Source organism: Notolepis coatsorum (genome assembly GCF_963971535.1).
Source record: "Notolepis coatsorum genome assembly, chromosome: 8".
NCBI lineage: Eukaryota > Metazoa > Chordata > Actinopteri > Aulopiformes > Paralepididae > Notolepis > Notolepis coatsorum.
Genome location: NC_140172.1, coordinates 102,052,813 through 102,077,574, shown reverse-complemented (window position 1 = coordinate 102,077,574; position 24,762 = coordinate 102,052,813). Strand labels below are relative to the sequence as shown.

The window sequence follows — 24,762 nt, the reverse complement described above, 5'->3', positions numbered from 1 at the left end:
CAGTACTGTATGTTTTAATGTGACTGGGTCCTGCTTGATAAGAGTACCAGTATGGTTTAATGTGACTGGGTCCTACTTGATAAGAGTACCAGTATGGTTTAATGTGACTGGGTCGTGACTGGGTCTCTACTTGATAAGAGTACCAGTATGTTTTAATGTGACTGGGTCTCTACTTGATACGAGTACCAGTATGTTTTAATGTGACTGGGTTGTCTCTTGATAAGAGTAACAGTACTGTATGTTTTAATGTGACTGGGTCCTACTTGATAAGAGTACCAGTATGTTTTAATGGGACTGGGTTGTCTCTTGATAAGAGTACCAGTATGTTTTAATGTAACTGGGTCCATACTTGATAAGAGTACCAGTATGTTTTAATGGGACTGGGTTGTCTCTTGATAAGAGTACCAGTATGTTTTAATGTAACTGGGTCCCAGGGTTAGTGTCAGTGACATATTAGAAAGCGACACTTGATTAATGCAAGCATGAATCCTTGCTTTATTGTTTTTTTACCCATGCAAAATTGAGTGCTAATGAGAATAAAATACAGAGTATTGGGGGTTAAATTGGGATGGGCCAGTTTATTCAGTTTGAATCCATTGCTGGAGAGTTTTAAGAACCCCTGGTCCAAGTTGAATGGTTACTGTAACCAAGTGTGTTTCTGTGTATACTGTACCTCAAAGAATACTGAAAATGTAGCAAAAAATAGCTAAATACTTTGATACAACACAGCAGGCAGGAGGTTTGTAATAATACAATGTCAGGGCAGTATATTGTATGTCCTTGTAAAAACGAACCTCACATACACACAATTGAGTAGAACAATTTATTGTTATGGTCCAATTGAAAAACCTCAAAGGTATGAAAACAAGCATGTGACCCTCCATTGTGCAGGAGCTCTCAGAGTAGCATTGAGCTTAACAGAATTGTAAGACCATCTCTACAGCGGAACTCTGCTGAGTCCAATGATGCCTTAACATGGCTAAATGGTGTGCGTGTGTGTAGAAGCAGTTGTCTGTACCACTTTTAAAACCAATTCAGTGTATTTTATTTGTATGTGCATGCGACCCCATTGTGCCCTGGGTTGCCATGGTTACTATCAGTGATTATCTGCACCTGCCCATATACACAGAAATCACAGAAAATTTTCAAAACCACACATCAAACAAACATGAACGACGCAAAAGAGAAACATGGCATTGTATTCAAAAACAGGTTTTGATATATAAAAAGAAATCTAGTTTGTGTGAAAACTGAGTGACGAGTTATATAGTTTATGTAGAATATAAACTGCCACATTCTCTTTTTGGTACATTCAGCTATTAACTATTTGGTACATTCAGCTATTAACCTTTCACAAAGTAACAGCACACCATTCCCAATGAAGCCGCTCGGTGTGCGAAGGATTAAAATGTTTTGAAATGGGATGGACTGACAGACAGACCAACAGACCGATTTATACTAGCTGCTTGGTCACAGCAAAAACAAATCTCATTCTATGTCCATTTCATACACAAAGCCAATTCTTAATCTGATTTCTTTCAGACTGATATATTCAAACCAGATTTGCCACTTTTTTGTTGCAGTGCTATTACAGTGCCACTCAAAATTTAGATTGGAGCCTAAGCCCTTTACCCACATTTTGCTGTTTGCTAAAATGGCATAGTTGAGATGATCCTCAAAACCTGGAGAAAGAGAGGTGTGGCCTACTTGAGAAAGAGAGGTGTGGCCTACTCTAGAAAGAGGTGTGGCCTATTCGAGAAAGAGGTGTGGCCTACTTGAGAAAGAGAGATGTGGCCTACTCTAGAAAGAGGTGTGGCCTATTCGAGAAAGTGGTGTGGCCTACTTTAGAAAGAGAGGTGTGACCTACTCTAGAAAGAGGTGTGGCCTATTCGAGAAAGAGGTGTGGCCTACTTGAGAAATATTACAATCTCTATTACATATAAATTGTAAAACCAAGTATGAGAAGTAAACGTTTTGCTGTATGTATCCACAGCAGATTATACTGTATCTGCTAGAATATGAAGATAAAACCAATGTACAGCTGTTAATTTTCACAAAGCTTCACAAAGTGGGCGTAAGGTTGTTGAAGACAAGTGTTGCTGATCACAGACCCCAGATCAGCACTCCTACTACCAGGCTTTGTGAATACGGGCGCAACTTCAAACAGTATTCTCAAATGGCCACGCTATTCTCAATGCGATCAGGTGACAGGTATGTGTACGGAAGCTCCAGTTTCTTGTTCCTGTCTGTGATGTCATCAGTAATGGCCTTGAGTTCAGCCTGCACCTCCTCCACCAGCTTGCGAGGGGCGCCACAACTGAATACAGCCTCACGGTAATGACACAGAGGTACCTAAGGATGGAAGGGGGAAAAGGAGCAACTTTAGTGAAGGACAAGGTGTGTGTATGTGTGTGTCTATACACCAAAAGTGCGAATGGGGTGAGAGAATCTCAATTGTTCCAATTCAACTGAACTTTCTTGAACCAAGTGACAATATATTGAAATTAGGATGGTCACTCCTTCAGTTTCAAGATTATTTAGCTTGTTTTGAGAAAATTAAACAAGCCTGTTTGTATTAAAACAAGAAAGAATATCTCACCATACTTGGAAAAGATGCATCTATAGTCTTAGATCTTAGATTACTCTAAAAGTTATGATATTTAGACCGGTATGACTTTCATTACCTTGACGTTTCGACTGTGAAATCGAAAGTCTTAACAAGCATCACTGGTGTTGTTGTGACGTCATATAGCAAGAAGACCAGTCTGACGGCACATGTCACAACAGCACCAGGGTTGTGGAAGACAGACTCCAACGCTCTGGCAGAGCTAACACCTTACTATGAAGAGAACCACCTAAGTGCTGCAAACCCATCTAAGACACAGGTGTGTGCCTTCCACCTGAGAAACCGTGAAGCCAAGCGCCAACTGAAGGTCAACTGGTCAGGAACCTCCCTTGAACACTGTGAGCACCCAGTCTACCTAGGGGTAACCCTGGATAGATGCCTCTCTTTTAAGACCCACACTGAGAAGACCAAGTGCAAAGTGAGTGCGAGGAACAACATCACCCGCAAGCTCACTGGCACAACCTGGGGTGCTGCTAACCCACAGACCCTAAAGATAACCGCACTAGCTCTCTGCTACTCAGCTGCCGAGTATGCCTGCCCAGTATGGGAGCGAGCTGCCCATGCCAAGAAGTTGGATCCTGTCCTCAATGCTAGCTGCCGCCTTATCACAGGCTGCCTGAAATCAACACCTACAGACTGTCTATACATCCTGGCAGGCATAGCCCCACCAGAGATACGACGAAATGCAGCAAGCAAGCAAGAGCGCCAACAGCAGTCTATTGACCAAAGACATCCTCTCTTCGGCCATGTGCCAGCCAAAAGCCGCCTTAAATCCAGGAAAAGTTTCCTGAAGAGCGTCCCGCCCCTCGAAATACCGAGCACAATCAGTGAAAGAGTCACTCGGTGGGAAGAAAGACTTGACAACCTACCACCAGCAACAACAATGACGCTAAAGGCGAGCGAGGCACTGCCTCCTGGGCAAGCCACCAACTATGCAGTGTGGAAATGCCTAAACAGAATAAGATCTGGTGTTGGATGTTCAAAAGCCACTCTCGCCAAATGGGGATACTTAAATGATGGGGATGTTGTGTGTGATTGTGGCACTGAAACACAGACCATGTAGCACCTCCTGATATGCCCCCTGCTAGAACAGCCCTGCACAGCATCGGACTTGGCAGAGTTCAATGAGAAGGGACAGCAATATGTGTTCAGCTGTGGTTGAACCACAGCTAGCCAAGCCTTGTCATTGACTGTCTTGTGGACACGACAAGAAGAAGACCAGGGATACTTCTGAAGAAGGCGGCGTATAAAATGCTTGAAACATCACACTAATGAAAATCACACCAGTCTTTGTTTACATGATACTGTGTATATGTCTGTGTCTGTGTATCTGTGTGTGTTGATTGATTGATTGAAAACATTATTAACTTGTAGAATGGGTACAATACAGTACGGCTCAATACACACAATTGTTAAGGGGATGCAGACCAGAGAAAGACTTTCATCTTGTTTACATCAGGGTCCCCCATTATCAATTCATAATGACATTTATGACATACACAACATACAGATACAGATATATCATGACATTTATGACATACATGACATAGAGATATACAGTACTGTTACATTTGTGACATACACAATATGCAAATATACAGTACTGTTAAACAGAGATCCTAACAGAAAATATATACATACGAGGGGGAAGATACTGTACATTGGGAGGGGGTGGGTGGGGGAAGGGGGGGGTGCAAGGTGCAAGCATAGGGAGGGGGGGGGGGGGGGTTTGGACATTTACAGGGGCCAGTTTCGAATTGCAGCCTCCCGTAGGTGCTCTTTGAGAGCGGTTTTGAAGGTGGGTAGGGATTACATTTTTTTTTACGGCTGTGGGTAGGGCGTTCCACATTGATGTGGCATAATTGCTAAACGTGTTTAGTCCCTTGTTTGAGCCGAATCTGGGTTGAACATGATTTGTGGAACTCCCTCTGGTGTTGTGGTCGTGGTATTCACTGACCTTTGGGAAGTATTTCGACATGTACATGGGTACCTTAGTGGTGTAGTGTATCTTGTAGACCAGGCCCATTGCAAGTTGCTGTACTCTGTCGTCTACTATAAGCCATCCTAGGTTGTCAAAATGGGCGAGGGGGTGAGGTGGATTCTAGGAGTAAGGTCAAGCAGTAGTCTGACCAGTTTGTTTTGTGATGTTTGTAATCTTGTTTTTAGTGCCTTTGAGGTGCTTTGGTACCATGAGGTGCAAGCATAGTCGTAGTACCCTTGAATGAGTGCTCCTGCCAGAGTCTTCAGGGTATTTTTGTTTACCAGAGAGGAGATCCGGTACAAGAATCTTGTTCATTGGTTGACTTTTTTGATTACATTGGATGCCATCTTGTCACAGGAAAGATTTTCCTCTAGGATAGAACCCAGGTATCGCTGCTGGCGGGACAAAACCTCATAACTAAATTTTTTAATATATATATTTTTATATATAAATCAACTCCATAGATCATCCTCCATATGTGTGTGTGGCTTTTACAAAGTTTAAACAATGGGAAAGCATTAAACCGATCATCTGTCTAAACCTCCTAACTCTATTCAACCTCAAATCTGTGTTCGTTTTTTTCATCTGCTGAAAAGTTGGGTTTTTGGAGTTATGAGGTTTTGTCCCGCCAGCAGCGGTATGTAATTTCATCTTTCCTTTTGACAATATTGTCACCCATGGTAACAGAGAAGCCGTTGGTCTTGCTGAGTTTGTTATTTGATCCGAAGAGAATGGACTCTGTTTTACCCAGGTGTAATGATAGTTATATTAGTCGTACTGGCGAATCGCGTCCTGCTCTTCGCCATCGAGATATACCTCATCTCCAGTACCTAGTGTACTCCATCAACGAATAAAAAACAATACACCCAGCACCTGCCAGGCCCCGACCTAGTGCTACGTACTATATAGCACTAGGCGTGGTCACCACTTGCTCTTCCTCTATTTTCGTTTCCATCATAGCGGATGCGTGCACCCTATGCAACTAGTTGTCATGAAAAGTTTAGAGAAATTAGGTTGAGTGCTTACCGAAGATTTGCCTACCCCTGGAATCTTCGCGGCATGTTCTGACGGTGCTCGTATGGGTCCTGCGACTCTGCAGCGGGATGCATTTCGATGCATCTCAGCGTCGAGTCTGTAGTCTCCTCGTCTTGTTGACAGCAGACAGAGGGACGGCGTGTGAGGTGTAGCTATCGAGCTATCTCACACAAGGTAGGATTTGCGCCACTAGGCATTATCGCTGGTGTTAGTAAATGCTGCTTGTTGTTTTGTAGACAACCGAGTTGTATATCGGCGCCAGGGGCAGGATGTTTGGGTAAACGTCCCTCTGAGGTGGACGTTTCCCAGGCTGTCCTGGAGCGCGCTGCTAATACTAAATGCTATAATGCTGGGTCACTGTTCTACTGTTCCCCGCTGTGGGATGTCACTAGGCATGACAATGCTGGCGTTTGTGATGTGCTCGAGTTGTCCCGGGTGACAACCGAGTTGTGTATTGGCGCAAGCGGCGGGATATCTGGGTAAACGTTGTTGTTTTCCCCGTTATCCTGGAGCGCGCGGCTAACGCTATGCTATGTTGGGCTACTGTTTCTGTTTTGTCTTCCTGCTGCGGGAATGTCTGTCTACACTACAGTCTTCCCTCCTCTCAACCATTCATGCTGACGGTCAATCGGTGTCTACTGGGGGAGCATCAGTGTTAGCATCAGTCCTTTGCTTTTGACATATTGAAACAGTGCCCCGCCCGGCCGACGCCATGAGGTGGGTCGGCCCGGCGAGTGGCTGGTGGGCTGCTAAAGCCTGTACCGCCACGGCACAGTGCGGGCTTCCCCGACCTCGCCTTCGCCAGGCCGGGTATCATGTTGGTGCCTCCCACTCCTGAAAGATTGGCAGTGGTCTCGCAGGCGCGCGTGATTTGGGTGCTAGTAATATCACTTCAGGGCTACGGTGTGTAGGAACCCATGGGGGCCTCACACCTTGCATGTCCGGCTGCAGAACAACTCCTCAGCATGTTCTGGAGGGGTGTTCAGTGGGGGAGCTTTTGTCACCTAGACTGATGTCAGCTTCCCCCGTATCAAACCGGCCATTTCTGTTGGGGTCCCCCCTTGGGTGCGATTGCCTCATGGATAGTGTCAGGGTCAGATGTCCCGACACGGAACGCTCTGCTCGCACGGGTCCAGGGTTGGCTACGCACAGCGGGTGGGACCGGGCCGCCTATCTACAGTTCCTAGCGGACCTGTGCCACATGGCGGCGGGTGCGTTGGGAGTGTCATCACATATGGCTACAGCAGTACCATATGTCGAGGTGGATGGAGAGAACGCTGAGGCGGGGACTTGTATTTACACAACCCCACCCGTTTTCGGGTTTGGTACAGACCCTATTGTCAGGGTCACCAGCAGTGACAGCTCTGGTCAACGAGATCCAATCTCTGTGGACGAAGCAAGCCACCGTCGTGGCGTTTTCCTCCCGGTGTTCTCTGGTGCCTGAGAAATCGGGAGGGGGGGTGTCAGACCCATGCTGGACCTGTCCCATGGGAAGGTTCAGCATTTTTTGGATCGTCTCCTACCTGTTGAACACTGTCAGGTGGGGGTCTGGTTCTCCTCCATAGACCTGTAGGATGCGTGTTCGCATCCCCGATCTTCCGTCCTAGGGCTTACCTACGCTTCCTTTGCAGGGTTAGCGTATGAGTAGCAGGGGCTGCCGTTCGGCTTTTCTCTGGCTCCCCGCATCTTCACCAAGTGCGTGGAGGCCGCACTGGGGCCTCTGCGTCGTCAGGGGTTACGAAGTGTATTCTGCCCTGACGACATTCTGGTCCTTGGCGGTCAAGGTGGATCGTCAGGTCTCATACCAGGCAGGTTTCCTACCAGCCTGGGGTTGCTGTAGACTGGAAGTAGAGTACTCCTCTTCCCAGTCAACGGGTGGAGTGCTATGGGCATCCCTCTCAGAGCGTGTTGCGACACGCTCGGGAGGTTCCGTCCTAGGACGGTTACGGCGCTGTCCGTGATACGCCTGCTCGGTATGAGGGCATCTGCTCATTCCGTGGTCCCTCTTGGCCTCCTCTTGGGTTTTTTTCCAGTATGGAAATAGACCCGGTGAGAGGCAAGTGGAAGCGGCTAAGGTTCCCGTGTCAGTACTGGGGGACCTCGCCCCTGGGGAGGGCCTGGGGTCCTCACCAGGGGGGTCCCCATGGGCAGTAGGCTGTCACACGTCACGTTTTTCACCGACGCCTCCCTCGCTGGAGACGCGTCGGGCCAACGCAGTAGGGGGCAGCTGGCAAGCCATGCTGCCCGGTTTGCGCTACGTTAAATGTGTTGGTATTGAAAGCGGTCCTTCTGGTCCTCAAACGGTGTTTGATCAGGACGGACAATACGACGTCAGCATCGTATATCGACAGACAGGGAGGAGTACGCTCCCCCCGTCTGCACCGGGCGGCAGGCGGCTGGCTATGGGCGTTCTCCATCTGCGCGGCCTGAGGGCTCTCCACATCCCTGGCAAGGTGAATGTGGGTACAGGTGTAATGTCGCGGGCGTTCCTCGCCCTGACAGGTGGGGATTACGTCCGGACATAGTCAGGCAGGTCTGGGACCAATGCCGTGCCGCCTGGGATTCTTTCCCCCATACATCTGTTAGGTCAGTTGTTGGGGCAGGTACGTTGAGGAGCGCAGGTCCTTGATCCTGATTGCGCCGGACCGGGGCGCAGCTGTGTGGTTCCCGGTCCTGATCCAGCTCTTGGTATCCCGTCATGGCCTGTTCCTTGGTCATCGTGGGCCCTCTCTAAAGCGCACGGGTCTCTGTGTTAGTTCCCTGTGCTGGGCCAGCTGCTGATGGTTTGGCTGGTGAGAGGGTGAGTCTGGAGAGGATGGATCCTTCTGTGGTTGGTACCATCCGGAACGCGCATGCTCCCTCCACTATCGCGGGTTACGCGGGTAGGTGGCATATTTTATGGCCACCCTTGTGTAAAGCGTTTCCTGCTTGGCGTTCGACGCCTTAAGCCGGTGACACGCTCTCTGGCTCCGAGCTGGGATCTTCAATTGGTCCTCGGTCGGTTGTCCTTGGCCCCGTTTGAGCCTCTTGAGCAAGCGCCGTTGGGACAGCTGTCGTTCAAGACTGCGTTCTTGCTGGCCATCACCTCCGCTAAACGCGTGGGTGAGCTTTGTGCTCTCTCGGTGCGGCCCGAGTGTCTGTCTATTCGTTCCGATAGCGGTGCCACTCTGTGGCCTAATCCAACCTTCGTGCCAAAAAATATCCGGAGTTCTTTCCGCTCCAGGGATATTATGGTTCAGGCGTTTCATCCGCCTCCTCACGCTAGTGAGTTGGAGGCGGGCCTTCACCTGTCATGTCCGGTCCGGGCTTTGGGGATTTACCTCAGCCGTACTCAGGGCCTCAGGGCTACCAATCAGCTCTTTGTCTGTTACGGTGGCTCTCGTGCTGGTAAGGCACTGTCGAAACAGCGCCTGTCCCATTGGTTGTGCGAGGGCATTGCCCTTTGCTACACGTTGGCCGGGCTGGCTCCCCCTGGGGGCGTCAGGGCGCACTACACTCGTGGGGTGGCGGCCTCTGCCGCCCTACTGGGTGGGGCCTCGTGGAGGACATCTGTGCTGCGGCTTCATGGTCCTCACCGGGTCCCTTCGTAAGGTTTTACCTCATGGACATGACCGGGGGTTCTGTCTCCCAGGCGGTTCTGAGGTCTGGGACCTCTCCTGCTTCCCGTCCTTTGGTGGGGTAGCAGGAGTGTGTGGGTGTGGGCCACAATGTGTTGAGTCACATGTGGTTCCGCCTGTGCTGTGCGTTCAAGAGGTTCTAGTTCCCTCTTGTTCGCACTCAGTGGAGTTGACTGCCGCCCCCTCTTCATTAGGAAGGATGGGGTGACGGGACTCCCCTCCCCCCTGATGTGGGCTTTCGGGTCCTCAGGGGGTGCATTTGTCGGTCCTCGCATCTGCTCTGTCCCCATATCTCGATGGCGAAGAGCAGGACGCGATTCGCAAGTACGACTAATATAACGATGGGTTGTGTATATAACCTAGTTATATGAGTACTGGCTGAGCATCCTGCTCTTAGCTTGCCCTGAGGTCCCTTGGGGAAACTTTTCTTGTGAAACGTTTTTTTCCGAGGAAGAGCGAGTGGTGACCATGCCTAGTGCTATATAGTACGTAGCACTAGGGCGGGGCCTGGCAGGTGCTGGGTGTATTGTTTTTTATTCGTTGATGGAGTACACTAGGTACTGGAGATGAGGTATATTTCGATGGCGAAGAGCAGGACGCTCAGCCAGTACTCATATAACTAGGTTATATACATAACCTATCGTTTGTTATCAGCGGGCCAGGTGCAGATTCTGCCTAGTTCTGAGCTGAGGGTTTTTTCAACCTGTAACTTGTTGAGACCTGCCGGGCTGAGTCGTCCGCAAACAGGTACAAGTTGCAGTCACAAGCTGTCTGTCTGTGCCTGTGTATCTACATTTGTACATTTACATTTACATTTAGTCATTTAGCTAGCGCTTTTATCCAAAGCGACTTACAAGTTTTGTACAACAAGACAGCAGGAAGGGTACAACTCTATCAGCTGAGTAACAATGTCCATCAAAGTGTTGAGTGCTATAGTGTAGGTTAGTATATTAGGACAAGTGCATGCATCTGTGTGTCTCTGTATCTCTGTGTCCGTCTATCTCTGTGTCTGTGTATCTATGTTTCTGTGTATCTCTGTGTCTGTGTATCTGTGTGTCTGTGTATCTGGGTGTATGTGTGTCTCTGTGTCTATGTATCTGTGTGTCTCTGTATCTGTGTATATCTGTGTCTGTGTATCTGTGTGTCTGTGTATCTGTGTGTATGTTATCTGTGTGTCTGTGTGTCTGTATGTATGTGTATCTGTGTATCTGTGTGTCTGTGTCTGTATGTCTGTGTATCTCCGTCTGTGTATCTGTGTCTGTATGTCTGTTTATCTGTGTGTCTGTGTATCTATGTGTCTGTGTGTCTGTGTATCTCTGTGTCTGTGTATATGTGTGCACAGAATGTATATTTACTAGTGTCATGTGATGCATAACCGATGAGATCCTAGAATACAGTTGAACTTTTGTTCTGTTCTGTAACCATATTCAAATGTTTTTTTTCCCACATACAAATTCTAGGCCACACATTCAGATATATTATAGGCTCTCAGCTCCTTTGGTGTGTGTGTGTGTGTGTGTGTGTGTGTGTGTGTGTGTGTGTGTGTGTGTGTGTGTGTGTGTGTGTGTGTGTGTGTGTGTGTGTGTGTGTGTGTGTGTGTGTGTGTGTGTGTGTGTGTGTGTGTGTGTGTGTGTGTGTGTGTGTGTGTGTGTGTGTGTGTGTGTGTGTGTGTATTTGCATGTCTGTGTGCTTGAGGTGGTCAGACTGACATTGTATGTGTCTGTCTGTCTGTCTGTCTGTCTGTCTGTCTGTCTGTCTGTCTGTCTGTCTGTCTGTCTGTCTGTCTGTCTGTCTGTCTGTCTGTCTGTGTGTCTGTCTGTCTGTCTGTCTGTCTGTCTGTCTGTCTGTCTGTCTGTCTGTCTGTCTGTCTGTCTGTCTGTCTGTCTGTGTCTGTCTGTCTGTCTGTCTTTTTGCATCTATCAATCTATATCTATCATCTATTGTGTATCTTACAAAGTCTGGAGATAAATTGGCAAGCAAGGCCAAGATGATGATGACACCGCAGGTGGAGTTGACGTCAGGGAGGAAGGAGAGGATGTTGTCATCCGTGGTGAGACCCTTGGCCTGGGGAGGGGGACGCACCATGGTGGCCGGAGTGTTGGGCATCCACAGGCCAAAGTCCAGCTGGAAGACAGAGAATTCCTGTTAAGCCTTAAGTTCCCCCTATAGGGGACTTTTCTTTTCTTCATCATAAATCGATCAATAGAGACCGTATTAGATCCCCAATTATCATATCATGGGGTATCATTGGAACGCCACACTCATTGGCTACAACCCTGTGCAAAGATCTTCGAGATCGCCAAATGATTGACGGAGCTAGAGCCCCGGGAGTCGGGGGTAGTAATGTGTACTTTTGCGTACTTTGGGGCACGACTCACATATCGGCATGTAACTTGAGAACAGCTGAACGGATCTTGTCACCTGAAAGGGCAATCGACAGGCAACAAATAGGGCTTTAATTCTATCTATATATTGTATTAAAATAAATGCACACCCGAGCCACTAGAGGTCGGCAAATAATCGTCCACATGTGGGCCCTTGGATGTTAAGAGGTCAATGTTTTTAAATACAAAAAAGTGTAGCCAAGAGTAAAGACCATAACCCTATCAAAAACAGTAGTCAAAGTGTATATTTTCATTTTTACCGATGTTTTATACGATTTATCGGAAATACAAATTTATCGAAAAATGCTAATTATCGTAAAAACCGCAAGGAAATTACTAAATCCAGATTCAACCCTGCCATTGGAAAGAGGAGCATTTTCCCTATCCATAGATGTATGATTTGGCCATAATAAGGTCAAGGTCAAGTTCAAGGTCAAATATGAATTTATAATTTAAATCGATTATCATTAATTACTGTATCTACAAATCCTTCTGTTTAATCATCTTCCCGCGGTTAATTTGCTTAGATTTCTTGTACACATGATCTCAATAAGGTGGTGAATGAGCTCAGTGAGCATTTTCTCCTACCCATATCAATTTTTTATCAAAGATGCAAAAATCATAAATCATAATTTATATTCTCCTTTGTTTCATCACAATTTACTCAAGCCTAGTAACAGACACTATTTCTGACACTGTAAATACATACCCCCAGGTCCCTAGATGTTCCTAGATACCACATGCAAATTGACCTTGCAGAAGTAGAGCAATCTTCCATTTACTTAGGCATTTAGGCTAAATACGGCTTACAGCTTATCAGGTTAAAGGGGACTTGTTATGGAAAATGGGTTTTGCCTAGTCTTTATATGGATTCATCAGTCTGAAATGTTATTTAGGCACTGGGGGGGAAGTGACATAGATACTCCTTGCCGGATGTTACTCTTGGGTGTGGGGCAGCCAGGCAGGGGCGTCCATTTGGTATGGCAAGGTATGGCACTCGCCATATGTTGATTTAGAATTCGAATGTCAACATTATGAACGAAGCTTCGAATTATTCGGTACAGCCCTAGCATGTTTTGATATTGTCAATTATCTCACTTTTACTAGGTGACTTTTACTGTGACTAACTGAAATATGCCCCAAAAAAAAGGAAAATGGACATAGGGACGTTTTTTAATCAAAGGGCAGCAGAGACAAGTGATACAGGGACACAGGTAAGGTCTGGCTTAGTGATTATAACGGTGCAGTTCAGCATTCAGTAACCCATACTTTTTGTGAATGTGTTTTTGATACTACATTCTGTTGAACACACACCTCAAAACCGTACCTAAGGAAAATTGTCTCAATTGCAAGAAAAGTAATAGACAGTTATGATATTACATTCTGCATAATTCGTATGCAAAATATTGTGGTTCCCTGCTTTAGTCTGTTGACACATTTCTATACTAAAAATGCTTGTGTAGTCCTGTGTCATACCTAAATGTCATATAACTGAATTGTATAGAAACAACTCACCAAAAGTGACTATTGCACAACTGATTTGACAAAAAAAATCCACCTTCACAACCCCCCGTCCCCCCCCCTCCTCGGCATACCTTGCCTTTTACTGAAATAACGCCACTGCAGCCAGGCAGGGAAATAAGTTATTAATTTAAAATGTGGTGTGTTGCTACATCCACCAGAAACAACATGTTCAATACAAGGGGATATAAATAAATAATTTAAATTAGATTTAGACTATTTTCTTTGCATAGAAAACTTAACAAACATGTTCCACAGGTTCAAAGACATTATATAGAATTGTTGAAAAGATACATATGTCCCCTTTAGAGGATAACTCCACTTTTTTAAGTGGCGTCCATAAGTGGGTCCTATGTTGTTCTTGCCTCCGTATGAACTCATACATCAGACTTTTGTTCAATATCCTTTTCCACCGGGCGGTGAGATATGTGGTAATTTTGTGTATCAGATACCTTTCATACACATCATCATGTGTTGGTCTATTGCTTTGCATACTAACATTAAATAAAAACAAACATTGATAGATAGACAGACAGACAGACAGACAGACAGACAGACAGACAGACAGACAGACAGACAGACAGACAGACAGACAGACAGACAGACAGACAGACATACAGACAGACAGACAGACAGACAGACAGACAGACAGACAGACAGACAGACAGACAGACAGACAGACAGACAGACAGACAGACAGACAGACAGACAGACAGACAGACAGACAGACAGACAGGCAGACAGACAGACAGACACACGCACACACAGACAGCCACCTGGGAGAAGTTGACGGCTGAATGTAAGGCAGAACAGCTGAAGATCATCATGGTGACGAATTTGCTCAGTTCTGATTTGGTCTGGAAGAAGCGAGGAAACCCTGGGGAGGCAGAGATGTAGATTATAGACCTGGTCTAACTTGACAATATGGACATTCTAAATTAGCCCAAGTTTATTTCCTTCAAAGCGAACAATAAAAGGCTAAACATTTATTTCCTGTTGCAATCAAGACATCAAGGAAAGAGGCAGAGTTTGAGAAGAGCTTCTAATGCTGCTCAGCTGATTCTAGTACTGTGTGAATTAGAGAGAGAGAGAGGAAGGAAGTAGCCAGGCAGTGACTGTGACAGTACCCCCCCCCCCTCAATGGGTGCCACCCGGCGCACATCTGGGAAGATCAGGATGCTCCTCATGAAAACTGGCCACGATGGACAGGTCCAGAATCAGCCACTGTGGAATCCAGCTGCGCTCTTTGGGACCGTACCCCTCCCAATCCAACAGGTATTGGAGCTGCCGACCCCGACGGCGCACATCCAGGAGCCGACGGACCGTGTAGGCGGGGTGGTCATCGATAATCCGAGGGGGGGGGGGGGGGGCAGAGGACAGGAAGAAACAGGCTTCATCCGGGACACATGGAAAGTCGGGTGGACACGTAGGGAGCACGGTGCCCACTGTAGGACAGCCGAACGAGCGGAGTCCGGGACAAACAGGCAGTTAGGCGGACCATTGCCGGGTCGGGTTGGGAACGTTGTGCAGCCCTGACAGTGCGTTCGATGTCCCAGGTGATGGCCGCTATAAAGCAGGAGGTCGACAGGATGGGGTCAGGGTTGGAACTGGACTCCTCCGCCAAAAAGAGACGGGTCAGGGCATCAGGCTTAACATTCTGTGAGCCCGGGCGATAGGACAGTGTGAAGTTGAACCTCCCAAAAAACAAAGCCCACCGGGCCTGACGAGTGGTTCTTGTGATCGGTCCAAACAATAAAGGGGAGAACCGCTCCCTCCAGCCAGTGGCGCCACTCCTCTAGCACCAGCTTCACAGCCAACAGCTCCCTGTTGCCGACATCATAGTTCCTCTCCACTGGGGATAGACGTTGAGAGAGGAAAGCACACAGATGCAGCTTATTTTCTGTATGGGACCGCTGGGACAGGACAGCTCCCTGTAAGTCTGTAAGTCGGGATCGGGCTGGACCAAGAAGCAGTCTTCCACTCGTCATCCTCCCGAATGCGAATGAGGTGGTAAGCGCTGTGCAGGTCCAACTTGGAGAAGACAGTGCAGAGGACCGAAGGCAGAGCTGATGAGGGGCAGCGGGTACTTATTATTTACCGTGATGTTATTAAGACCCCGGTAATCAATACACTGTCTTAAGGTTCCATCCTTCTTGCTGACAAAGAAGAACCCCGCCCCCCCGGGAGACGACGAGGGACAAATCAAGCCCGCCACCAAAGATTCCTGGATATACTTTTCCATCGCTTCCCGTTCCGGGCGCAAGACATTATACAGACGACTGCTGGGCAGGGGAGCCCCCAGCAGGAGGTCAATGACGCAGTCATACGGCCGATGGAGCGGCAGAGACATCACCTGTTGTTTGGAGAACACAGCAGCAAGGTCATGATACGGCCTGGGAACGGAAGACAAATCGGAGACCTCAAGTGGATAAGACAGAGTATCAGAGAGGGAGCGCAAACAGTTAGCGTGGCAGTAGCTGCTCCAAGACATCAATTTCCCCGAGACCCAGTCGACTTGCAGGTTGTGTCTTCTAAGCCACGGATAGCCAAGCAGCAAGGGTGAAAGAGGGCAAGAGATGACAAATAACTGAATCTCCTCCCGATGATTACCAGACAATAAAAACGTAACAGGCGGTCTGAAACTTGATCCAAGCCAACGGCATGCCGTTCAGTGCCTTGGCCTCTAGAGGTGAGTCGAGTGGATCTAACTTCAACTCCAAGGACCTGGCCACCTCGATGTTGATAAAGCTCTCGTCGGCTCCGGGGTCGATTTAGGCCGAAGAAACATGGGACTGATCTTGACACAACAGAGTAGCACTGATCTGAGGGCGAGATGGGATGAGAGAGCGAATATTTGCTTGGCTCGTACGCACCTCTCCGACTACAGACGAGCCCGGACTTTTGCAGGGTGCAACGGACATGTGGATATAAAATGCCCAGTCTGACCACAGTACAAGCAAGAGTTCTCGTTGAAACGGTGAGTCCTCTCCTCTGCTGTCAGATGGGCTCTGCCTAATTGCATGGGCTCCGATTGGGATATCCTCGGCGTAGCGAAACGACACAAACCCTCCTCGGCATGACTCAGCCCTTCCCGTCAGGGGTTCGTGGAACTCAACCACTCCGGCACGGGGGGCCGAAGAGGACGTGGGTCTTGACGCGCCACTCCTCCACACGGACATACGGTCCAACTCTTGTATCGCTGTTCTGATCGTCTCATCCAACGTGGATTCCTTTCCGTATAACGGCATCTCCCGACGATCTCCCGGTTCAACCCGCGTTGGAATGCGGAAATGAGAGCGCCGTCATTCCAGTCGGATTCCACTGCCAACCCTTGGAAATGGGAAACAAACTCCCGGATAGGAAGTTGATCCTGACGGAGATCGAGCAGACACTGGCCAGCTTGCTGGCCCCGTACGGGGTGGCTCGTTTGAGTTCAGAGGCGAAGACGTCGGACGACTGAGCGACTGGAGATCCTTGTTCGAAGAGCATTGAAGAGACTCAGAGGGGGTTAACCAGGTAAGCAATCCTAGCAGTATCATTAGCAAAATGATTTGGCTGAGCGTTAAAGGTGAGCAGGCATTGAGTCAGGAATTGCAGACAGGTGTTGGGATTCCCAGAATATTTTGCCAGGGCGGGAATGTGCGGCTCGAGATCTGGGGAGGATAAAGGTACTGACTGAGCAGGAGGAATATTTGTAGCGGTGGGTCTGAGAGAAGTAGGAGCTGTACCGAGGGGCTTAGGTGGGGTGGTAAGTGGAACTAATTCCGCAAGTTGGTCTCGCACCATGAGTATGGAGTCGAACAGTTCCTCTTGTTGGGCAAGCATGGCCTTGAATTCCCTGTGCAATTTGGACCAAAGATTGGTAGGGCGCCTTGTCTCTGGAGAGCCTGTCTAATCTCTTTATCCGCTGGGTTCGTTTCCATGGCCAGATTGTAATGTCATGGCTCGGCATATTTAACCCAATATGCAGACAAAGAGAAAAGAAGTAAAGACAGGTATCCAGGCAGAGGTCGATTTACACGGGGTAGAATCTCGTACAGTCCAGGGGCGTGTGCGGGACAGGATAGTCAGACAGCCAGGGGTCGATACACAGGTTACAGGGTAGTCAGCCAGGCAGGGGTCAAAACGAGTACAGGTCCTCATACGTTCCGGAAAAAGGCAATAGAGTTGTCCGGCAGGCGGAGGTCAGAACATGTTTATCCAGAGCCAGAGATCAGGATGAAGAGCCAGGTAAAGGGCTGCGGGGAAAGGAGGACAACAAGGGGTTAGGCACGGTCAGAGAACAACAGACTAAATAACTATACAAGAGCAGAATAACACGACTAACTGGGAAACACAAAGTTACGATCTGGCAGCATAATGACATCTGAGGCGGGGTTATAATACTGAATGTAATCGGCCCACAGACGTCAATCAGCTGCTCCGCTGACAGCAGCACACCTAAACTCCATACCTGAGTACCATACTAGAGAGAGAGAGAGAGAGAGAGAGAGAGAGAGAGAGAGAGAGAGAGAGAGAGAGAGAGAGAGAGAGAGAGAGAGAGAGAGAGAGAGAGAGGGGAAGGGAGTAGCCAGGCAGTGACTGTGACAGTATTATAGTTACAGTAATTATACACTATGGAATAATAGTATTGTTCTAATACTGTACACTCACACAGACCTGAGTTTGGGATGTCACGGAAGCCATGTATGTAGATCTCTCCGATCCAACTCTGAATCTCAGGGTCCTGCTGCACCTCCTTATCTCCATGGTACCACAGGTCAGTCCACCTCGTCACGAAGCTGCAACCAAGCATAAAATAATACCCATGATCAAGTTATGAAATTAATCAGATTAGATTATCTCAAACCCTGCCCTCTTTTCTTGATCCTCCAATCACAACTTGATATAGGTCAATTGACCGCAGACATGACATTCCATTAATTTATATATATATATTTTTACATGTATTTCCAAGAAACACACACATGTAGTTTATTTGATCTACAATACAAACTACCACCTGCAGCCATGTGATCTGCAGATACAGTAATGTGATCAATTATGATCACAGTGTCATACGCATCACAGCTGGGTAGCCAACCGTCATCCTAGCTGTTTGCTGGAGCCTAGCCAGAGACAGGCTATATAATGAGGACATGGAGCACTGTGGTAGTTTAACCAGAGACAGTCGATATAATGAGGACAAAGAGTACTGTGATAGTTTAACCAGAGACAGACTATATACTGAGGATACTGAGCACTGTGGTAGTTTAACCAGAGACAGGCAATATAATGAGGATACTGAGCACTGTGGTAGTTTAACCAGAGACAGGCTATATAATGAGGACATGGAGCACTGTGGTAGTTTAACCAGAGACAGGCAATATAATGAGGATACTGAGCACTGTGGTAGTTTAACCAGAGACAGGCAATATAATGAGGATACTGAGCACTGTGGTAGTTTAACCAGAGACAGACTATATACTGAGGATACTGAGCACTGTGGTAGTTTAACCAGAGACAGTCGATATAATGAGGACAAAGAGTACTGTGATAGTTTAACCAGAGACAGACTATATACTGAGGATACTGAGCACTGTGGTAGTTTAACCAGAGACAGTCGATATAATGAGGACAAAGAGTACTGTGGTAGTTTAACCAGAGACAGACTATATACTGAGGATACTGAGCACTGTGGTAGTTTAACCAGAGACAGGCAATATAATGAGGATACTGAGCACTGTGGTAGTTTAACCAGAGACAGGCTATATAATAATGAGACTGAACACTGTTTTGAACACTGGCGGCAACAACAAAACTACTTGCTAAAAAACAAACAGATTCAGAGAAAATCAATAAATGTGATGTGATTTAATGTTGAGTAAAATAATAATTTATTGCATTTTGAGGTAAATTGTGAGTTTTAAATATATTTTAAATGAATCATGATCTCTTCCATGGTACCAAAGGACTACTAGATGGAGCATGCGTAGAAGTTGGTCCAAGTGGAGACATTTTTATTTTTTCCTTTTTGACCAAATTAACCATTCTGTGTTGTCAGTCCACAGGTGTCAGTGAATATGAAAGAAATACAATTATATGTATGACAGATTCTTAAATACGTATGACTCCCCATTCAAAGAGACAGGGGTCAGGTCTTGTTAGTCCCCGTTATCAAGATGGAGGAAGAGTTAACCAACATTTCTTTAGACAGACTTTGGCCTAGCATTGGTGAAAGGGGACATATTATGGAAAATTGGTTGCCTAGTCTTTGTATGGATTTGGCAGTCTTAAATGTTGTTTAGGCACTGGTGAAAAAAAACATGCATGCTCCTTTCCGTTTGGCCAGGGTTTAAATTGACAAGTGAGCCTAAACTGGAGTTTATCACGATAAAATGTCGACCCTTCTTCCTCCCAAGAGAGTTAACGTCCATCATCCTCATCGGAGTGTACATTCCACCACACGCGAACACTGGGGTCGCACTTTCAAAACTTCACGACGAGGTAAACAAACTCCAGACAGCTAATGTTGACGCTGCCATTTTGGTTCTGGGTGATTTCAACAGCGCGCGTCTTAAAAAGGTGTTGCCGAATTTCTATCAGCATGTGACCTGTCCCACCAGAGGCGAGAACATATTAGACCATGTATACTCGCAATTTAAGAATGGGTACAAGTCACAGGCTCTTAGTCCATTCGGTAAAAGCGATCACGCCGCCATCTTTCTTTTGCCAAAGTACAAACAAAGTCTCAAGCGAACGCCGGTGGTCTCGCGAGAGGTTAAGCGTTGGGCCGTGACGTCAGAGGAGTCACTCCAAGCTGCACTTGAATGCACAGACTGGAGTGTATTCCGTGATAACACAGCCAATATTAACGAATACACCGAAACGGTAATTGACTATGTCTGTACTCTGGTAGAAGAAACAATCCCCTCCACCAAAATTTAAATCTACCCAAATCAAAAGCCCTGGGTAGACAAATCCGTCCGTGAGGCTCTGAAAGTGCGCACATCAGCATACAACACCGGGCTGGTGACAGGCAACATGGAAGAACACAAGATGGCAAGATACAACGTCAGGAGAGCAGTAATAGAGGCAAAACGGCGTTACAGGGATAAAGTTGAACTTCAGTTTGAACAGGCTGACTCTAGAGGCATGTGGCAGGGCCTCAGAACAATGACAGACTACAAAGGCACCCCCCTCAAACTGAACAGTGACATCTCCTTAGCAAATGATCTCAATTCCTTCTATGCGAGGTTTGAGGCTGTGAATAACAACACCAGCCTACAAACCACGGCAATGGGGGGGGGGGGGGTCTGCTGATGGAGACTCAGTGTTCAGGGTAACAGAGCATGAGGTGAGACGGATCTTTAAAAAAGTGAATATCAGGAAGGCAGCAGGACCGGACGGCATCCCCGGCCGCGTCCTAAAAGTCTGTGCCGACCAACTGGCCCCGGTATTCACTGACATCTTCAACCTGTCCTTGGAACAGGCTGTCATCCCCACCTGTCTGAAGAAGTCCACCATCATCCCTGTACCCAAAAAATCTACGCCCGCTTGCCTCAACGACTACCGCCCTGTAGCCCTCACCTCCATAACCATGAAGTGCTTTGAGAAGCTAGTGAAGGGCTACATCTGTTCCTCCCTCCCCATCAACCTGGACCCTCTGCAATTTGCATATCGCCCCAACAGGTCCACGGAGGACGCCATAGCCCATGTGCTGCACACAGCAGCATCACACCTGGACAAGAGGCAGGGGAACTATGTGAGAATGCTGTTCATCGACTACAGCTCAGCATTCAATACCATAGTCCCCTCCAAACTCATAGCCAAGCTCAGGGACCTGGGCTTGAACTATGACCTCTGCCAGTGGGTCTTGGACTTCCTGACGGGCAGACCCCAGGTGGTAAGAGCCGGCAACTGCACCTCCTCATCCATCACGCTCAACATAGGGGCCCCCCAGGGCTGTGTTCTGAGCCCCCTCCTCTACTCCCTGTACACACATGACTGCGTAGCACAGCGGAACAACAACACCATCATCAAATTTGCTGATGACACAGTAGTGGTGGGCCTGATCTCTGCCAATGACGAAAGGACCTACCTGGAAGAGGTAGAGAACCTGTCACAGTGGTGTCAGGAGAACTGCCTCTCCCTGAACGTCAGCAAAACAAAAGAGATGATTGTGGACTTCAGGAGGTCGGGGGTCAAGGACTACAGCCCCCTCAGCATCGACGGGGCACCGGTTGAGAGAGTGAACAGTTTCAAGTACCTCGGAGCCCACATATCCGAGGACTTGACATGGACCACACACATTGACAGTGTTGTGAAGAAGGCACGACAACTCCTCTACTTCCTCAGGCGCCTAAGGAAGTTCCAAGTCAGTCAGAAGATCCTTAGGAACTTCTACTCATGTACAATAGAGAGCATCCTGACCGGCAACATCACCTCCTGGTTTGGGAATAGCACTGCACAAGACCGTAGCAGACTACAAAGAGTGACACGTTCAGCCGAACGCACAATTGGAGGGGGGCTTCCCACCCTCCAGAACATTTACAACAAGCGGTGCAAGGGGAAGGCTAAGAGAATTATTAAGGACTCGAGCCACCCGAACAACTGCCTCTTTGAACTGCTGCGGTCAGGCAAGCGATACCGGAGTCTTAAGGCGAGCACAGAAAGACTCAGAAGAAGCTTCTATCCCCAGGCCATCAGGCTGCTAAACGAACAATAAACACTATGCAACAACCATCAAATGCACACAGCACACACACCCACACGCACACACTCACTCAAACAAACAACACTGCAGCACCCACTCTCCACACTTTAGATCACACAAACACACTTTACACTTTATATTTATTGATAAAGGATTTGCACTACAACTCGTACACCTACTGTGAATTGTACCTAAATTGCACCTCGTCCCATTTCTGCCTTGCACTATATAGTATTGTATATTAGTACACTGCACAGTATTGTATATTGTATGGTAACTACGTCTATTCTGCATCGAACATTGTACATATGTCTAAACTGAACACTGTGACCTCATTTTTTTACTTCTAATTTTACTATGTTATTTTATTTCATACTTATCTTGTCTTGCACAGTCTCTGGAGCGTAACAGTAAGAAGCATTTTGTATAAAAGTATTCTGTACTTCTGTATGACAAATATTAAATATTAAAGATTAAATTATTAAAGGGTTCCATCCTAGAGGCTAATCTTTCCTGTGACAAAATGGCATCCAATGTAATAAAAAAAGTCAACCAACGAACTCGATTCTTGTACCGGATCTCCTCTCTGGTAAACAAGAATACCCTGAAGACTCTGGCAGGAGCACTCATTCAAGGGTACTACGACTATGCTTGCACCTCATGGCACCAAAGCACCTCAAAGGCACTAAAAAACTAATTACAAACATCTCAAAACTAACTAGTCAGACTACTGCTTGACCTGACTCCTAGAACCCACCTCACCCCTGCCCACTTTGACAACTTAGGATGGCTTAGAGTAGATGACAGAGTACAGCAACTTGCAATGGGCCTGGTCTACAAGATACACTACACGACCAAGGTACCCATGTACATGTCAAAATACTTCCCAAAGGTCAGTGAATACCACGATCACAACACCAGAGGGAGCTCCACAAATCATGTTAAACCCAGATTCGGCTCAAACAAGGGACTAAACACGTTTCGCAATTATGCCACATCAATTTGGAACGCCCTACCCAAAGCTGTAAAGGAATGTGAATCACTACCCACCTTCAAAAACACTCTCAAAAAACACCTACGGGAGACTGCAATTCGAAACTGGCCCCTACAAATGTCCTAACCCAGTTGTACAGTAAATTACCAAGTATGGCTTTGTCAGTATTCCAATGTACAGTGTACAGTGTCCCCCACCCCCCCCTACCCAACCCCACCCCCCACCCCCCCACCTCCAATGTACAGCCCCACACCCACCCACCCAACCCCACCCCACCTACCCAACCTCCTCCAATGTACAGTTTCTACGTCAAATGTATATACACTCTTTTTCTGGACACTTTTTGTATCACAAACAGTACTGTATTTGCAAATCTGGTATGTCATAAATGTATAGATGTAGCAGTACTGTCTATCTGTATGTTGTGTATGTCATATATGTTATGATGAATTGAAACTGTGTATGCTATCAAGCTGCCATGTATTGGACCATGATAGGGTTGACCTATTAGTGACATCACACATGCAACTCAGATTGCAGGGAAGTACAGAGAAGCTCTCCATCTCCAGTGGAATAATGTGAAAAAGGCGGTCTGGTTGACAAGTTCTGCACAAATAACAATCTGTATAGTTAAAGAGCAGAAGAATTTTGCCAAAACAAACCAATAGTATCCAGCTGCAGAACGGCAGACCAGCCACACTCTCAGACCCAAATAAAACTATATATATATTTTTTTTTAATCCCAATTTCTCACATTACATTCATCCTGAATGTTGACGTTATCCAGGTGAAAAGTTAACTTCATTCAAGCGAGGCATTGCAATCCTTGACATAAATCATTTGATGTATAATTAAATCAAAGGAAATGCGTTTGGGTCTGAGAGTGTGGCTGGTCTGCCGTTCTGCAGCTGGATACTATTGGTTTGTTTTGGCAAAATTCTTCTGCTCTGTGTGACAATAAATAAATGAATGCTGATATGCAATTTAAAACCAAAACTAAGGCCTCAGTATGAGCTTAAGACGTGAACATGGTCATGTATGTTGAATAAAAAAATATAAGTAAAAAAAATAAAAATTAAAAATAGATTTTTATTTATTTTGTGATCGGATCGGGAAAGATCGGTATCGGTAGATACTCAAAATCACATGACGGATCGGGAGCAAAAAAACGTGATCGGGACATCCCTAGTTATAATATATTTATATTTTGGTATTGTTCCCGTAGGTCACTGACATCTGCTACTAAACTCTAACCTCCAGTTGGTATTTCAAGGAGCAGCATGACGCTACTTAGCCAAATAATATATAGTGTTGACATAGCTACAAGACACCCATGAGGACCAATGGTCACACGTTTATTGTCAAATATCAAGATTTTGTTTTGAAGTTTTGAAAAAGTATTGTTAAGTTTTTTGGCTAACCCTGCTTCCTAAAACACCCCCCATGTTTGGTGTGTTTGTTTACTTGTGCAGGGCGTCCCAAACTCTGCGTGCGTCCTGGGCGTAGTAGCACTGTGGCAGTTCATCCAGGCCTCTGTCGGCCAGGTCGTCAGGGAGACACAGTGACCGGTAACGCAGCCGTAGAGCAGCGCGGGGCAGCAGCACCGGTAACGTCTCCAGACCGCTGGCAATTGCCTGGACACACAGGCACACAGGTAATGAGTTACAGATCACAATAACAACAACAATAATTATACATCCAAAATGTTTTACTCACTGGATAATATAATGTAATAAGTTATTACAACAGAGAAGCTTCAGAAGTAAATGGGGTCTCGTAAACAAAAAACATGCAGACAAAATGCTTGATTCTTCTGAACTGGGTGACTGGGTAGTGTATAGGTCTAAGCACTTGCCTATCACAGCAGAGACCCAGGGTTCAAACCCCGGTGTCAGCAGTACCTCCGGCT

The 24,762-nt window shown here is 46.9% G+C and overlaps 1 protein-coding gene across 4 annotated transcripts in view; it reads right to left on the bottom strand.

Moving 5' to 3' along the window:
- Positions 1–840: 840 nt before the first annotated feature.
- The window catches only part of LOC311233195 (polyunsaturated fatty acid lipoxygenase ALOX15B), an 81,562-nt gene continuing 57,640 nt past the window's right edge, over positions 841–24,762 (bottom strand). For 3 of the 4 annotated variants that reach the window (XM_084320116.1, XM_084320117.1, XM_084320119.1), the window contains 5 exons: positions 24,318–24,487; positions 17,818–17,945; positions 13,941–14,041; positions 11,213–11,383; positions 841–2,352 (listed from right to left, as the gene is read on the bottom strand). In XM_084320116.1, the coding sequence (XP_084176242.1) occupies positions 2,173–2,352; positions 11,213–11,383; positions 13,941–14,041; positions 17,818–17,945; positions 24,318–24,487 (750 nt within the window). In that variant the 3' untranslated portion in view covers positions 841–2,172. The remainder of the gene's footprint in view (positions 2,353–11,212; positions 11,384–13,940; positions 14,042–17,817; positions 17,946–24,317; positions 24,488–24,762) is intronic. The other variant, XM_084320118.1, reaches the window with a different exon arrangement.